Below are 18,713 nucleotides of genomic sequence, written 5' to 3'. Positions count from 1 at the left end.
AGAGCCAGCCAGAGTCGCGCAGAGTATGCGCGAGCGATCCCGTGACTCTGGCTAAAGCAGTAGAAGGGGCCCGGGGTGTTTTTAGTCGGTGGAAGTCCGACATATCCCCACGCCGTGCCCTCGACGTGAATTGAAGACATTAGCGTTTCATCCCGGAAAAAAAATGGTTAAGAGAATCCGAAAAAAGAGGTAAAACAAAAATACATGTCTCATATTTTTAATTATTTATTTGACGGACTAAGTTGATTTTTCCTTTTTATACCCAGTCATCATGCCTATGGGTAAAGTGCCAATACTTTTATTTAACATGTTATGACTTTTTGTAGAGCGATACAATTATCATCAAGTTGGTTGATCTACAAATTGGATTGACCTTGTATGGGGTGTGAACGTTTTTAGGCGAATACCCGAAACCTGGAATACCTCCTACTTTATCAACCATTCCATACCACTATCATATTGCCTATAGGGTCGCCAAATCGCCAAACCTAATTGCCGGATAAACTAGCCAGTTTAGCCAAGAAGTTAGGCGAAAAACCGATTTAGTTAGAATTTTCTGTTCATTATTTGGTACTTACAATGAGTATCGTTTGTAAATAAAATTAACCTTTTTTATTATCTCTAAAATTGATAATCGAATGATTAGTTAGTCAAACAGAAATATTTAAGCCGGACTTCTTTTATTTTGGGCGGAAGTCTAACTGCGTCCTTCTTTTTCCGAACGCCTGGCAACTCTACCTACCTACCTACGTAGGTACAATACGTTTAAACGGTGCTCCACTATTGGAGCATACGGAAAACGATGTGACAGCTAGATTATAAGGCTTCGGTTTTCATGTAACGTATCTCAGACACGCGACACCGCTGTGCCCGGGTCACTGCGCATGTGACCGCAGAGTAAAAACATCAGCGCACTAGCCCTTAATGACCGATTAAAGAGGTTCGCTTGATCGCACTTATTAAAGGGATTAGCGGAATTAAGTCTCTTGCGACTAATTCGAGAAGGATCCTTGATTATATCACAGTAACAGAATTTCCGGGAAGCGCCATGTGTAATATACCTACGCGTATTTCTATAATTAGCCTTTTTGTAACCGCATCATAGCTTATATTAAATAGCTATTGCCTGCGAGCCATCGGGGTCTTAAAATCGGGATAAAACTTTCCTATTTGTCAATCCTGGCAATCAAAACTATCTGTGCACTAAGTTTCGTCTAAACCCTCTTTGTGGTTTTTGAGCGAAAAAGCAACACATTCAAAGTGTATCATTAAAAATCTTCATACAAAAAGTAGATAGCGATTTTAAAATAATGCACTTTTCTATAACGAATAGCCAATTTAGAAGATACAACATATCGCGATTCAAAGTAGATTTTACTAAATAAGATAGATATCTTTATCTGTATCGGATATAAATTAATCGACCATTACATCCTGATTACAAGTATATTCATGTATTTATTAGATAAGACGTCCGTATAGATAATAGAGATTTTATCTTGATCTTGAATGAATGGGAATGAGTCATGAGGTTAATAAACTTTTATAAAAAAATAGGCATATTAATGGCCAACGTAACAGTTCAATATAGCTAAAATCCAGTATTATACAACCGGCATAATAAACGATTAAAGACTTAGCTCGTATGGTGCATAACTAGCTGACTCGCTCTAGTCGACACTTCGTTTAGCGGTCTATTTTTAGTTAAGACATAGCATAAAGCATATTTCATTAAATCATAATGACACTCGCAAATAATATGGAATACTATTAGTAAAATAATTTTCAAAATCGGGCTAGTAGTTTTTGAGATTTTCCAATTCAATTAAATAACCAATTGCAATATAGATGGAAATATAGATTACAAAGGCCGCAGTGCATTATTGGAACACGGATTTGTATTCTACATAAATTTACTTGTTTCTGAAATATTATAACTTAATTTTATTGGTTGACAGTGATGGTATTTTAATGCAGTTTAAGTCTGGTTTGCGGTTTTTTATAATCCGGAAGGCTGAACGATGGCCTTTGGATAAATGGCCAGATAGACTAGCGAGATAATGCCAGATGCGAATTGTAATTTAAAAACTAAATTCAACTGAGTAAAGTTGACGGCACGGTAGCTAAGTGGTGCAGCAGAGCCTGGATGTCTTCGTTCATGTGATTTGAATGCTTCTGAATACCCCAGTGGCTCAAAGTTTTCCTGAAAACTTTCAAGCGAAAATAATAATTACTTGTGTACACGGCATTGATTAATTATACAAAAATTTTGATACAATTTTTTACGAGCATTAAATACATACTTATACAACAAAAATTAAGTTTATTTACTGACTACAATGATACAAATGGTTAGCATCTTATCAACTATAATTTATCTACTAAGGGTTCGTAAACTACTTAGAACCAAGCAGCCTTCTTCATCATGAGGAAGAAGGCATCCGAGTTTATGTCTATTCGCAAAACTTATAAATTGCAATCGTGTTCTTCAAAATTGTTTCGATAATTCAAAGTTTACCTTTTGTTTTTATTGATTTAAGTAGTTAAATTAGCTTAAATGGCATGCTACAAAAAGCTACATATCCATTTACATAATATTTAAATGTCATTAACATTCTTACGTTTCGTGATACATCAACTGTATTTACTTATTACTTGTGTAAAAATTAACAGACCAACTGAAACATTTAGACTGTGGCACTCCGCGTGGGATGTTTGTACTTACGTACTTCCGAATGTGGAACATCTAAGCCCTATCCTCTTGGTTCAAACTTGGCCGAATACTTGTTCAAGCATTAACTGAACACGTTTTTTGGAGGTTATCTTTTAACTTGTTTAAAATATTTGTTTCTTCGCGATCAGTGCGTGAAGTGCTATGTATTGCCACGCCTCGGCGAAACGCGGGAAATGTTGCATGGCGGTTAGGTTTAGTCAGTAAGTCTGTTGCTAACCGCTTCCTCTCAAAAGGAGTTGTTGATGTCCATAAGGATTTTCCCGTCTTTTAAAAAAAGCATACAGCTTACAATGGACTCTACTTTTCATTTGTACAAGTTAAGTTGACTTTTAAAAGATTTCAAGATCGTAGTAGATCATTCTGTGTATTACTAACACGCACGAAAATTAACCTAAAAAAAAACGATATCCACACATCGAACGGAAAGGTCGATAGATGATGAAAGTGCACTCGTTGAATAAACACTCTATAAAAATGTGACAATGGATCGCTCTTGTTTTGTGCATGAGCTTCGACCCGCCGGCATTTTTTATCATGCTGGATGTCAAAGAATTTCCAATTCTTTAAATAATAATACACTATGAAACTGTAGGAACACAATACATTTGTTATTTGTTTATAATTGACCTGAGAATTGTGAGTTCGATGACTTTTGCTCGTGATGTTTAAAGTATAGTAGTCTCCTTGTGTTTTCTTGTTTCCCTTAAGGCATGTCTCGTTTTGCCGACTTCTTCTTATACTAAGTCCTGTTCAACTCAAATGTTCGTTCGTTAATATTTGATTTCAAAGGTTTTTTTTTAAAACTAGTGTTTTTGTTTTTCGTAATGTAATTTCGTAACATATTTTTACATGATAAAAATGCAATTCTATTAACAATAGGAACAAGTATAAGCTTTTTTTGAAAATGCTCCTAGCAAAAACGCCGTTAGTAGAATAGGTCTATACTAGGTGATAAATAAGTCATCTAGATGAATACCAACCATCTTTGCTCGGTCTTCGCTGTCGTTATTATCTTGCCAGCTCTTGCAATAAAACATGTCTTTCATATTATTTTCTGGGGGTCTACCACCATATCTCAGAGGCAGACGATTGCAGTTGTGGAACCAAGACAGCGTGGTACACGATCACACGGGCGCGGCGTAGAGCCGCAGCGGTGAGATCTTTTGGTAGGCCCCTGTTGTCAAGCAGGACATGAACGAAAATATAGTTTCAAATCACACCCAAATAGATCTATTGAATTGACGACAATTCCCGACTTCCTTTGCTAGCAATAAGAATTGTTGTAATGGCTCCGACCGCTTGCAGGTACAAGGTTCAGAAATTAAAAACAAATAGACAGTCTCGTGACGAAATATTGTGCAATACGAAGTTGGTAGAAATTTCTTGAAGATTCGTTTGTAACGTTAGAATATGGCAACTATAAGGCTTAGCTAATAATAATTGGCAACCTAATTTAATGGGATTAAGGCAATAATTTAAATGAAACGTCTTTTCATGTCATTCGGATCTCGTTATATATGCCAGCTATTGTACTACATGTAGAGTAGGTATATGCCGAAAAGTGGTTCACGTGGGTGATGTCAATTTATTCTCAAGTATTTTTCCGATTGTTTTGGTTACTCGGTTACTTAACCAAAAGCTTTATGTTGCGTTGGCAACAGGCAAGATTACATTGTAGCAAGGGCTATGAAGAGATGTGAAATTTAATGGAAAAGTTGTTGTACCTTCACTACCTTCTTCCGTATATTAAGTTAGGATGAACAAATAAAAAAAAATGTCTGTTTTCAGATATTTTATTATTCAAACTTAATATTAAAGTTACATTTGTAACATGGAATGGGTAACATATTTCCTGCCATGTTTAGATTGTATTGTTTAGATAAAAAATATTCTATAATTGTTAGATACAAATAACTTAATATCTAGGGCTGGCTGAACAAGTCCAATTCGCATTTTCTCAAAGTGTACTGGTACTTATAAATTCTATGATACCTATATATTATGTATTTTGAAATGAAACGAATTTTATCGCGGTTTAATTTTTGGTTTTAGTTCCCGACGTTTCGACACCTTTGCAGGTATCATGGTCACGGGCAGACTGAGATGGTGTGTCCCGAAACGTCGGGAACTAAAACCAAAAATTAAACCGCGATAAAATTCGTTTTATTTCAATGTCTAACATTCGCGTAAACCTAAGAAACCATTATGTATTTTGATTATATATCAAGTTTCTCCGAAGAGTTTAAAGTAGTTTGCATTGAAAATACAAATTCAAATATATGCGTTCGAATTCGATATTTTTCTCTAAATTAATTTAATTAGCCATTAGGTATACTTCTAATAAAAAGAAGTGTCAATTTAATTTATTTTTAGAGCAATGGTCATGTGACTTATCGCTTGTTTTACGAGCAGGTGTAGAGTCTGTGAAATAGTCGCACTTTTGCGTGAATCGAAAATTATATATGTCTACCTTTGTATTTTTTTTGGCACCTTATTATTATAAAGTTACAATGCAACAAATGAAACATGTAAATAAGTGTGCGTTCTGTATTGAGGTAGTAATAGTTCATATTTGAGAAGTCAGGGTGTTTTATCAAAACGTACATATATTTTCTTTAACATATTTACTTACAATAGAAAATACTTATTAAAATTACGTATTAACAATACAATTTTAAATCTAGTTTACTATAAATCCTACAGTAAACAGGCCAATTTTAAAACATATTTTAATTGGTCGAATACTTTATAATAAATCTGTTTATTTATGTTTGTTTCTTGGTTGCGGACATTGGTTCAAAACTTTGTTTTACTAAAAGCTTTTCAGCCTAGCTGTTTCCAAAGCTATATTGGAATTTTTGAGTATTTTTAGAGCATTTTTATCTCTTATCTGTAAATGAAATTCCTCAAAACATAAACGTTTATGAAAATCGAAATCGTTATTCGAAACAATTGGCTATGGGTTTATTTTTCTAAGATGAAGGGTCAAAGGTGTTTGTTATCACTTCGCCCGGCGAGCTCGGAACAGCAGGGCGAGGTACGCGAGGAACCGGAAGCCGATGAACAGCAGCACCATGCTCACCACGTCCATCGTGAAGTCGTCCTACAAAGAAACATTATTTAAATGACGGTTTAACTAGGATAGCAGGTCTCAGCCATGTCTTGAAGTAATGTTATTATCGTTGTGGACGGTACACGGCGTAGCCAGCATCTTTCGTCCACACCCGTAATACTTTAAGAATTGAATATGCAGAAACGCACATTGTTTGCCAATCACAGATTATTGAGAACAAGTTACAGGAAACAAGATGGGACATGTGTATCACATTTTTTAATAATTTTTCAGGGTTTTCTTTGATGATTTTTTTTTATGGGGAATCTAAAACCACGTTAAAAAAAAGTTTATCCTATAAACACAATAATTAAGATCAGCAATGACTCATTATTTAAAGCACAGAGCAAAGGCGTCTTGGAAAGGTAGCTAAGTTCCGGTGTACGGCTCATTCATCAATCACACTTAACACATTGAAATGGAGAAGATACTATACCTCAGAGAAACTAAGCGTATCCAACACAACTTGTCCTGATGCTGGGCAGGTGAAGTTCTCTCTCGTGCAGGCGATGGTCTCCACGCCCGACCACTGGTTGACCAGCAGCGCCTCGTTGCCGTAGTGGAACCAGGACAGGTACGATATCCAGCCCAGGTATGGAGGCACGGAACTGTTGAACAAGAAACCTCATTTTAGGGGTTTTTATATGAGATAAAAAGATTTAGAAGCGAAAAAGTCGAGTTTAAGTTAAAAAGCTCCGTGCTGATTTTCAAGTTGAGTAACACGTCGGGCACCCAATGTTACCTAGTCGATGCATAATCATGGGACTATAATAAACTGAGGCACCGTCGGTAAGTATGTCTGTCCGTTTTTTATTTTTTATTAGCTTTAAAGAAGGCTTACAGACTAAGTACATAATATGGGTAAACTTAAAAGTATAATCTTAAACATTGCTAATAACAAGACTCCACATATAAATGTTTTACCAGGCTGTGTCTAATTAACTGTTATCGCTAAACTGTTGAAATTATTACGAGCTATATATTCCTGTAAGTTACCGCTACGTAAACAAATTCTAAAAATAAAGATTAAGATTAAACAATGGTCATATCAGTGTGACCAATTTTTTGCCAATGAGTCGTTTCGCGAGTTCAACAATCAATTTTTTATTATTTTTGAAGGTCCGGGTCTTTGAGCTGTTTCAGTAACATTTTATTCTGATCATCCAAACCGCGTACAATTACTTACATCTTTATAGCCTCGTATGCGATCCTTAGAGAACTTAATTTGGACTTTCAAGCATGCCATTTTTATCGAGATTTCCCTAGTTTTATTCTCATTCATATATATCATTTAAATTGAATTTATTCCATCAAAACAAATCTTGTCGAAAAATGGCACGTGTGTACGAGATTTCATAACATTTCAACACCACATTCTTCTTCTTTTTTATATGACTTCTCGCTATTAATGATACTGATATGCATAGTATACATTATTACTACTTTAGCCCAACTAGTTTTAACCAGTTACTTACCGGTACAAACGGGATACCTACCAAAACGAATTCATTATAGAAAGACGTCAATGGAGAAACTGGTTCTTACTACGAATGTGCATGGATTAGGAAAGGCTGGCATTGATATGTTGCTTTTTTTGTTTCCGTGTATCCCGACAAAAAATGGACACTTACAATCAGGCTCGTTTTTGAGCGACTGGTCCTTCCCACTGGCTATATTAGTAATCGGTCATAACATGCGTGTGGATAAAAAAATATTTGGAGGTCGTAAACTAAACATGAACGTTATATGACTTAACGATCATGTAGAGGCCTACGCAGAGCCAAGAACCAACAGCGGGGTCTCCCTTCCACGAGTGCCATTACTTTAAGAGGTTTTCTATCATTAACCTCAATTAAAACAAAGAACACCTCTTTATTAGAGTTCTTCAACTAAAACATACACATTTTTATGAGAGGAGAACCTTTTTACTATTTGGACTTTTAACAATGCTTTAAGTTTTTTGATCTGCAAGGCATTTATCCAGCTCAATGCAAACTGAAAGATTTTCACTTACCCGGTGTTGAGGAAGAATCCTCCGAACAGCATGAAGGGAATGATGATGGGAGGTCCGACTGACGCGGCCATGCTGACGCTATTGCTGGCACACGAGATCAGGTAACCTGTACAAAAGAACAATAATTATAAGGTAAATGCTATGATATGAAAAGTGATGTAAGATAAACTGAATGAAAAGTTTGACAAGTGTCTGATACTAGATGACTCATATCTTTAACGATTCATAACCATGTATCCACCTGTATGATTACATGTTAAGACAAAAAGTTTTAATGATTAGCTTCCTAAACAGCTAAGAAATAATTTCTCAAAGGCTGATGCAATCAAAATGTTCTTTGTTATCAAGTTTCTGTACGGATAACAGATAGATTAAAATATTCGAAGCATCATATCATGAACTAAAGGGTTTTCTCCTAGATTCCAGTGTACAAAACATTGTTATAAACCACCAAACAGATCCATGAACAGTATTGCATTACGACACATGAGAAGCTGTGGTTCGGAGAAATTTGCATCCTGTTACATTTCATATCGACCGCGAAAACACGCGAGAAAACTATTAGATACGTAAGGGATATGTTACACCTCTTATATAAATGTGTGATAGCTCTAATTACTAGCGAAAGCGGTACAAATCGGGACAGACTTTACTGTAATCTAAGATGGGACAAATAGATATAGGCAGTGTTTGTAATACAAGTCTTAGAAGCAGTAACCGGGGTACAGGGTGGTCTGAGAGGTTAACGTAGTCCTGGTACACGAAGGAAGGAACTTGGGTGCATTTTAGTCAACAGAAGTCTGACATTCCCTTCTACTCAATCCAAAGCGCAAGGAGCGCATAAAGAACTACGAGTCTAGAAGTGATTGGGGTCCACTCATGGACAAAAAAGAGTTCGTACATTGGCTTAAGTCGTAAGAAACTTTTTGCCATTTCAAGTTTTTTACATATCGGAATCTTGCGTTGTCTCAATTGAGTACATGAAGTCTGAATTTACATAGAGCAAAGGGATTGTGGTGTATCAATCATATAATTTTGTGTCCCTCAAAACGCTGCCTAATATTAATTATTTTTGTGCTTATATGCGATTACGAAATTTCATTAGGTAATGGTTGCTCAATTTTTTATGTTCCATTTTTTTATATTAATAATCCAGCTTTTGTTACTAATAAGCAACTTAAAGAAAATGAAACAGAACAGAATCGTATTGCACAATATTTGTTTAATAGTCGCTAGCTACGTCCATTCCTACTGACCTCGCGTGGTCTATAATAGGACCTCTTTTTTGTAAAACTATTAACTATGTCTAGCACGCAAAGAATTTATATGTATTGTACGTTTTTTGTTTTAAAAATATGAATGGTGAATAAACGTAATTGTTGGGTAATAATAACGTTATTAGTCACAGTGGTTACGGTTATTGATTTTTAATTGGTACATTTCTAAATTGTTTTAGTGAGTTTAATTGATTAAATATTTAATGATTAATTAAGGTAAATAAACAGATAGTTAAAACAGCACACTTTAATTATGTCATTAGGGTTGAATTACTCTTACGTTACTTAGTAAGATTTTGTTAAGTTATGCAATAATGACAGGTAGGTACCTGCTTCCGGAAAAACAAATACGATACCTACTCTATTTATCTGCACACCATAATTCTCTGCTTAGGCCCTACGACTAAGTTAAGCAACCTCTTTGCTCTATCGAATATAATCCAAACGTCTGCTTTAGGGAGGAGGACAGTTTCGAGTTATGTATATTCAAAACCTCCATTCTCACACATCGAAATGTATGAAAATGTTTAAGTAAGGTGTTGATAGTGTTCGTGCTACAGGTTTTGTTACGTGTGATACGCAAGTAAAACCATGAAATTCAAATTATTGAATGGAACTCGTTAAGAACGGGATCGACTCACAACAGATTATGCACAACGTTTTATTTAATAAAGATGAACAAAACTCACCAAATGAAGTAGCAACATTCGTTATCAAGGCTGCCAATCCTGAAGCTATGAAGAACCTCTTCGGGTCAGGGTTCAGTCCTATCATATAGTAGGCTATAGTGGTGAAGACTAGTGGTATAGTTGCGAACACCGGAGCCTCGGCTAAGGTCTTCGATAAGAAGTATACGTCGGCTCGATACATCCCTGAATGATGCTCCCGAATGAATATGGGGAGCTCGGAGCAAAATACCTGGGGAAGAAAGAAGGGGTTAGGAAATTGTGGGATAAGTTGTCTAAAATAGAGTTGACATTTTTAAGACTAGGCCTTGGCAAGAAGTTGCGGATTAGGGCTAATTATTAAAATTGTGCAACAGATTTTTAGATATGAGAAAAGGAGCGATTGTGTAAGACTGCTCGTAAATACACAAAAACCCTTGTTCTTAGGTTTCGTACGAGATAATTATTTATTGAGACACATTAGTCACAATTTTTTTATAAAAATACTCCGAAACAATTGGTCGTTATAGTTTTTAAGGACAGACTTGAGGCTCTTGAGGCATCAAAAAAAGGCACCAAGTATCAGAGCCATACTTGTTTACGAAGATAATTATAAGAATTGGTGGTGGTTAGCTTAACCAATTTTTATTAGTTATTCAAAAATTTCTTAGTCACTGAAATGAAACTACTTTTACGGATTATATCGCGGTTTAATTTTAGTTCCCGACGTTTCGACACCTTTGCAGGTATCATGGTCACGATGGAGGTCGCGATAAAATCCGTAAAAGTAGTTTCATTTCAATGTCTTACATTCGCGTAAACCTAAGAAACTTCTTCGGTATCTTAAAAAAGTAGAAACATACGTTGATGACAGCGAAGATGTTCTGGAAGGTCATGTTGGTGAGGAACATGAAGATGGCTCCGTTGATGTTCATGACGCCGTCCTGGTCCAAGTGTTGTCCGAAGTAGATCACGCCGATCAGGATCGATACCATCTACAACAATAATATGAGGTTATCAGGGTTCCAAGCGAATTTCAAGTTCAATGAAGACCTGATAGTTAAATGAAAAAAAAAAAAAATTGCGTCTCCATTGTTTTTTAACGACTTATTCGCAATGTTTTCATAGGTCAAGTCCGTCACAAATTTAGTAAATCAAACTTTAACCCTCAATTATCAGCTCTTATTGAAGGGCTTTTACCGTCTCAAGTCAAGTGCATAAGCCCTTGCCCAATGGAACATATACAATCTGATTAAAAAAAACTCTCCTTATAATGAAAATGGTATTGGTATACTCACGACAGTCTGCAGGAAGCGCACTTTGATGAGCATGGGCTCCTTGGTGACGGAGAGCCAGGAGCGCCACAGCACGGCGCGGAACTGCGCGCACCACGACGCCTTGTACGGGGAGCGGCGCGCGCGCAGCGACACCGCCTCCGACCACGCCGCGTCCGCCCAGCCCGACGAGATCTTACGCTAGTGGACAAAATAATAGCTGTGTTTAAGTATTTGTTATATTTAATAAGATCTTCTAGGCAGTGAAATTGAAATGAACTATTAAACTAGGGCTGGTTAGAAAAATGGTAGTAGTATACTACACAGTGTCAATAAACAATTACCAATTTAACAATTTGATAAGAAGTATTGATCAACATTGCTCAATTTATTGAAATTAACTAGCTAAAGTCATGTTACTAGTATAAAAGAGTATCATTTCCGTCAATTTTCCATTTAAGTTATTCAATCAGTGCTAACGCTTTTGGTACCTACGAGAGCAGGTTAAACAAAACAGTGGATGAACGAAGAAACATTTTGTCCGAAATTACAAAATTATAATCTCAGTGTCAATTAATGCCAATATTAAAAGTAGCGGGATATAATTGAAGCCTTATTTTTACAATGATGAAATGAAAAAGCTTTAATTCTTATTACTCATTAAGTATACCTCATAAAACAATGCATTCTCAGCTTCAGCAGCGATCTTGCAGCCCATCTCGGACCTGGCGAAGGCGGTGCAGACTGTGTCGATGGTCGTGCGGGTGGTCTCCTCGCGGCCCGGCACGCCCGCCAGCAGCTGGATGAAGTGGTCCGCCGGGTTGTAGTTGGGAGGACACGCTGCGCCAAGCCTGAGAGAGGAGAAAAGGGGTTGTCAATGTTGAAACTTTTTTGGAAGAATGGATATGATATATCGCAATTTAGTAACTTTAAAGTAACTGATTCTGATTAGATTGTATTAAGAATTTTTTTGATCCCTCTGAAGGTGTTATGGTCAGAATTTGTTTGGAAGAAATGGATAAAATTGTACGTACATGACGACTTTATTGTAAAGATAATAATATATGGGAGGATATTTGCTATTCTCAAAATTTCAAGTTTTTGAGGTATGATTTGAACAGATGAATATTTGGATTTAGTTTACAAGTTGTTAATTAGCTTAGCAGAAAAACACCTATACTTTATAATTATTTATCACACGTATCTGGTAAATTGGAGTTCATCAAAATTAAAAAACAGATCATCAAAATTACAATTTTCCACAAGCATAATAGCAGAGAAAAGGTTCATTACCCGATTTCATTAGGAACACATAATAGACACACAAGTACTCAATAAGGGGATAAGCCAATTTGAGGTATTGTGTTACATCGGAGTGCCTTAAGTAGCTAAACCCTAGCAACACCAAGTCCCTAAGTAATATTAGGAAGGTAGGTGTGTGAAGTGGAGCGATGAGGCAGTGACGTGGTAGACGGCTAGCTAATTAGAAGGTTTCAGTTTCATTAAAGGACTAGTGGCTCAAATACTTTTACCTAACACCTGTTATCACCACATTTAATCGGTACAACTTACAGTCAAACTATGACCTTTACAAATTATTGTAAGAAGATCGCAATGGGGGAAATAGATATTTGTTATTAAAATAACGTGTGGACCCAAGTGGAGCCCTTTACAAATCGAAGTGTGACTCGCGACCCCGTCTCCGCGTCAGAAACTAGTCAAGCTATCCCAATAAATACACGTGAGTAAACCGTTTTTAAATAAAAAAATATACATATTGAGTCATTTTTTCTACCAACAAAGAAGTCTGGTCACCACAAAAACACATGACAAATGACACAAAAAAGTGGTGCTGTCAATTAAAATATTCTCGTAGTTAACAACAAATAACGTCACTTGCTCACTCAGTATTGGCGATTCCAGTCTCAACAATTTTAACATATCAAGTACTTACTCTTTAAAGAACCCGTTGGCCTGCTCCGGAGAGCCGAGGAAGGCGACCTTCCCGTCCGCCATGATGAGCAGCTTGTCAAACATGGCGTATAACTCTGATGACGGCTGGTGGATCGTGCATACGACCGTCTTGCCCTTGTGGGCTAGGCCTTTCAGTACCTGGTGAGAAACAGATATTGTTAGGATTGCGTGTAACTTAATAGTAGTAATAGTAAGTTTGTTACAGTTGCGAGAGCAAAACGCTACTATGCGCTGCCTCTCCGCATCAATTACTATCTGTAAGTTCTACAAACCTGTCTATCTCTTGCTACACAAATCGGTAGGACCAGCAGACCCAAGAAATATATCAGTCAAGGGGAGGTAAGTTGTGAGTACTCCATCAGAATATGTATTACTTAGTTCTATGCAAGCTGATGCAGATGTTAATCGTTGTTAAAAAAGGGTTATTGAAGATTTTCAACTCATGAGTCGTAAATCAATTGAAATCAAATAATTCATTTCGCTCGACGATAAAAAATTGTCATGAACTTTTTTGCAGGTAAATAAACATTGCCATTTTCCAGGAAGTCATTATTATAGAGTTGTTTTCATTTTCATTATAAAATTCTAGTTAAGTATAATATTGACACAATACCCCGAACATTATTGATCAAGCAAACAATCAATAAACTGTTTAAACATGATTTTTTGCCATTATTAAAACTAAATTAAGTTTTTCTGATTCAATATTTGCAAACTTAACTACTTTGCTGTCCCGCCAATAGACACAATAGTTAACAATAGAATCGTTCACATAATGACTCACGGAACTGGTTAAGACATACTTTTTTGCAAGTTTACCTGCAACACATTCTGCGCCATGAAGGAATCAAGTCCGGAGGTAGGTTCGTCACAGAACATGAGAGGGGGGTCAGTGAGGACCTCACTGGCGAAGGACAGCCTCTTCATCTCACCACCTGAGATACCCTTCAACCGCCCAGGGATCCCGATCACTGTGTTCTGGCACTTTGATAACGCCAACTGTGGAGACAACATTAGTTTAGTATCTTGTTTTGGGGAAGAGGGCAAAATGGAATGGATCCAACAATGGTTACATGCAGTTTTTTTAACCCGTGGTGCAAAAAGGAAGGTTTTGTATGTATGACGTGTCTGTTTGTCTGCCTGTGGTATCATAGCTACTAAACGGATTGACCCATTCCAATTTTCGTAGTGTATAAAATGTAAAAGTTTTACCATCGGGGTTTTTTTTTAGTTTTATCATTATTAATCTTTACCATAAAACCTACGAAAGCTTTAAACACATACGTTACGCTACATAATATCGAGCTTGAACCATAATTTATTTTGATAATGTTTTGATACAACGGGTATCTTGTGTTGTGGGTTTTCTATTGCGTAATATTTAAGTAGCAAATGGTGTTGTTGTTATACTTACATACCTAGTGACTCTTTGAAAAGCAACAGAGTAAAATAAAGATTACTTACTTAAAAATAATGATTAATTTAATAGTTAAAACTCACCTCCGTAATAACTTCTTGGACTCGCCTCATTCTTTGAGCATACGGTATGTGCCGGTCCATTCTCACCAACGCCTAAGGAAACAAACGTCATACAGTTACCATAAACATCAGCAGAAGTCAAAATCTAAGAGAGCATCAAACGATTTGAGCTCATTCTTCAAATTTCGGAAGTTTTTTATCCGAATATACTTAAGTTGTTACTTCATGGTGTCAAGGCTTCGCCGGCTGTAGGCGGTTTCTTCTATTTTTATGAAACCGGTTTAGATAATGTTATTTTAATGAGAACTTCGTGTTTCTATGGGTTCGAAGATTGCTATGTAGCCCAAATCTTTAGATTGCAACATATTTTAGATGTGTTCAAGTATGGGAGTTATTTGGGTGACGTAACAGTCATGGTGTTTTCGATATGAAGTTTGTCATGAAATCGAAGCGAGAATATTTAATTTCATATAAGTAAGTTAGGTACCTAAGAAATTATCATTCTTATCTATAGCATGGAGTGTATATACCTATAATTTAAACAACACTCAATTATTTTTAACTTAGACCATGAGGCATCGAACTAAGGAATTTGTTATAGTTAAATCTAAGCTCAGGGCCCTAATTCCGATATTTACAGTTCATTGTATTGACCAGTCCAAACTGAATTACCAATTATTAGGATAAGGAGACTTTAAAGATAATCTTTAATCCAATTTCCATAAAGTCCTTCAAAAATGTACTCTCAAAATTTTGGGACTATCTCACCTGAAATACCAAATGCTCTTTCACAGTCAGAGTCCCAATAAACAGGTCCTGTTGCTGGACGTAGGCTGACAGAGCTGACAGTGCCTCGGGCGTCGCCGGCTGGCCATTCAGAGCTCTCGTACCAGTGGACATTACACCACTTGGAGTGCGGAACGTCAACGTGTTCAGAAGTGTGGTCTTCCCCGCCCCGGACGAGCCCATTATGGCCAGCAATTCACCGGGATACGCCGCGCCATTTACTGGAAATAGGTGATGTTAATAAAGAGGTTAATTTAAGAATTTCTGATGGAATGGAATTGGAGTTTTGTTCTGTAAAATACGTATTTTTTGTGGTGTAGCTTTAATTAAATGAGGATAATAGAATTTCTGAATTCTACATTGGTGTTTTCGCTAAAAATAGTAACGACTCTTTTATCTTAAAATATCTCGAAAATTTTCCTTTCTTAGAAAATGTATAACTACTTCTTGGAAGAATCGCCCATACTACTCTTATGATAAATTCTACAAAATATTAAAATCGAGAATATCAATGTACAGTCGATCCGTAATAAAATCAAAATGCGAATATCCAGGAACTCCTTAACGGTTGAGACCTTGACACCTACTTCGCAGTCACACGGCCACCTCCTATCAGTTGCTAAAATTTTATTGATCGCAGACAAGATTAAATTACCAATTATTGAATATATCGCATATTTTATTAGTCTTTACATATGACAGCCTGTGGTTGTAAGCTTATAACTGGCTACTTATACAGTTGTCAATCACTTATCTGATTATTTTCACGTCTATATCTTAATTGTAATTTTATACTGAATTCGTAATGATTAACGCATGCCTTTGATAAAATTTTCCGCCTTCCTAGGCAGATTTTTAGATAAGAACTTATCAAGCCTTGTAAAATTTAATAGGCTCTTAAGATAGGCGTTAAAATCTATAAACGAATATGTCTATGGGACCAGTTAAATACGAGTTATACATTCCAACAATTCTTAACGTCAATAAAAAAGGCTACAATGTATAGAGAAGACAGAACAAAGTCCGCCAAAGTCACGTGACTTAAGCGAAATGTTATTTTTCAAACATTAGCTCATTTATTTTGAGCACCTTTCATCATCATTGGCCTAGCCTTTTCCCAACTATGTTGGGGTCGGCTACCAGTCTCACCGGTTTCAGCTAAGTACCAGTGTTTTACAAGGAGCGACTGCCTATCTGAATTCCTCAACCCAGTTACCTGGGCAACACGGCACCCCTTGGTTAGACTGGTTGTCAGACTTTTCAAGCTTCTGACTACCTGTAACGACTGACAAAGATGTAGGAATAACAACACACCTTTATGGTTGTAATAATTTATTAATAGATTTACCTACAAAATCTAAAAACCCACGTTTTTATTGTTACTCCATTCAAATTTTATAGTTGTAAATTTCATTTTCATCGGGTTTGAAGCTACCCTGAAAAAGTCTCAGTCTGCTTATCGGGAAGTGCCTCAAAATTGATTTGCAAAAATCCAACCGGAACGACAAAAATACAAACAAGAAAAAAAGTGAGAATATAAGAACATGGGAAACATGTCACTTGGCAAGGTGGGCTAAAAATATGTCATCCTTACCATTCCTCAGAAGCTGTTTCCTCTGCTGGAACATGCCGCTGGTCGAAGGCTTCCAGAAGTTCCAGACTCGTCGCGACCTGGCTCTGGATTCCGTGGCGAAGGCGTTGATGTCCGCCCAGGTGTAGGTGACCTTCTCGATGCCTCCGATGGCACCATAGTTGCGGTGTGACGGTATAGCCAGTGTGATCTCGCCACCACTGCCGCGCGGTGATGATTCTGGGGTTCTGCCATCCTGAAGGAGATGTAAAATGTTAAAAGATGTTGAGTATTGAACAATGAGGTATACTGTCTTGGTGTGGTAAGAAGATTGATAGGAAACTGGTCAGTTTTCAGGCTTATTTTATGTATTGAAAAAATTATAAAGCTAATTAGAGTCGAACCTAAAAAAGAAAAGGTTCCTGTTACCAAATTATTCCAATTATTTAAGTGCACGTCTTTTCTAAAAGCTACATATCTTTTAAACCGTAATTAAACAATGATTACCCAAATAGTACATTTATGCAGTAACCAGTGGAAGATTTTTCATAATTTTATACACAAAATCTATAAATAAAGAATACTGTTTGTACTTAACAAAGAAGTACTGTGTAACTCTACAAACCGTCACTGAATTGAATCTACATCCACAAAAAGATAATAAGAAAATGTCTTGATAACACAAGAGTTATTTAAGAATGAAGAATGATAGTAAATATTTTCCATTACTTGCAGGTCAATGACATATACCTATGCATGGTGCATTGTCAATATAGAGTTGACAAAGCATCGTCACAACCTATGAAACAACTTTATTTTGTAAACCTGTAACTTTACAATAAACCTGTGTTGTAATTTATTTACATAAAAAATACTATCCTCCCGGGAGTTTGGATAATGACAGTAGGTATTTTGTAACATTTTGTAGAGTACCGTATCCGAAAAGTAAAAACCAGACCCTATTACTAATACTGTGGGGTCCTCTGTAACGCCTTCCGTCAACAGGCATTATATCCAGAACTGTGATAGATTGATAGTTGTTTTTTTCTTAGAAAATGATTTCTGTTGCCGCCATTAAACGCTTCATCAAATCATAAAAACCAGAACCAAGGTAGAGCAAGGATTGGTAATTGGTGCATGCGTACATTTTTTTTGGGTAATTATGTTGCAAGACACCACTTCAGGAATTTCAGAAAATTTTAACACTGTTCTTAATCAGAATCTTAACATCGCGATCGTACATGACTAACATAAAATTAAGCAGCTACTCATTCAGACATAACTGCCTCCGTATTAATGAGACCTTGGACATAAAAACTAAATTCTGGTTAGTTGAAATACGATAAAACAGTCGTTAATGACTAACTTGTATTGGCGGAGATAATTTGGTGTTTAATAATAGACCGCTGAGATGAAACGCCGATATGACGTTATCAAAGATCAAGGTCTTAAGGATTTAAAGTCCAATTGGTTCTCACGATGCATGTTTACAAAAATAGTAGCAAACTATAAAAAAATGTGACATAGACTTCATCGGAGGTGTGTGACCGAAGCCGATCGCCAAATTCTGAATTATGGAAGTAATATTTTATTTTTCTATTTCATTCGTAGCAACAGCTTTAGAAAAACTGTTTACTGAGTCTATCAATGAAAAAAAATGAATTTTCTTCTTTCTTTTATTGGTAAATCTCTTTGGAAAACATGGAAAGTTCAAAGTGATGGAAACCAGAAGTGATTTATATACGGCGGGATCGACTCGCGACCCCGCCGTCGCGTCAGCTCGTGATTAAGACCGAAACTAGTGGGGAAAGATCCTAAAGAAAGAAAG

At 36.4% G+C, this 18,713-nt stretch overlaps 1 protein-coding gene across 1 annotated transcript in view; it reads right to left on the bottom strand.

Annotated features, from left to right (window-relative positions):
- Positions 1–5,213: 5,213 nt before the first annotated feature.
- The window catches only part of LOC113504667 (protein white-like), an 18,010-nt gene continuing 4,510 nt past the window's right edge, over positions 5,214–18,713 (bottom strand). The window contains exons 4-15 of the mRNA XM_026887086.1: positions 16,910–17,198; positions 15,298–15,536; positions 14,551–14,622; positions 13,870–14,049; positions 13,031–13,188; positions 11,747–11,927; positions 11,101–11,277; positions 10,666–10,797; positions 9,827–10,055; positions 7,861–7,966; positions 6,283–6,454; positions 5,214–5,837 (exon numbers count right to left, since the gene is read on the bottom strand). Coding sequence (XP_026742887.1) covers positions 5,736–5,837; positions 6,283–6,454; positions 7,861–7,966; positions 9,827–10,055; positions 10,666–10,797; positions 11,101–11,277; positions 11,747–11,927; positions 13,031–13,188; positions 13,870–14,049; positions 14,551–14,622; positions 15,298–15,536; positions 16,910–17,198 — 2,037 coding nt within the window. The 3' untranslated portion in view covers positions 5,214–5,735. The remainder of the gene's footprint in view (positions 5,838–6,282; positions 6,455–7,860; positions 7,967–9,826; positions 10,056–10,665; positions 10,798–11,100; positions 11,278–11,746; positions 11,928–13,030; positions 13,189–13,869; positions 14,050–14,550; positions 14,623–15,297; positions 15,537–16,909; positions 17,199–18,713) is intronic.

This window comes from Trichoplusia ni, chromosome 22 (assembly GCF_003590095.1).
Source record: "Trichoplusia ni isolate ovarian cell line Hi5 chromosome 22, tn1, whole genome shotgun sequence".
Taxonomy (NCBI): Eukaryota; Metazoa; Arthropoda; class Insecta; order Lepidoptera; family Noctuidae; genus Trichoplusia; species Trichoplusia ni.
This window is presented reverse-complemented; position numbering and strand designations above follow the sequence as displayed.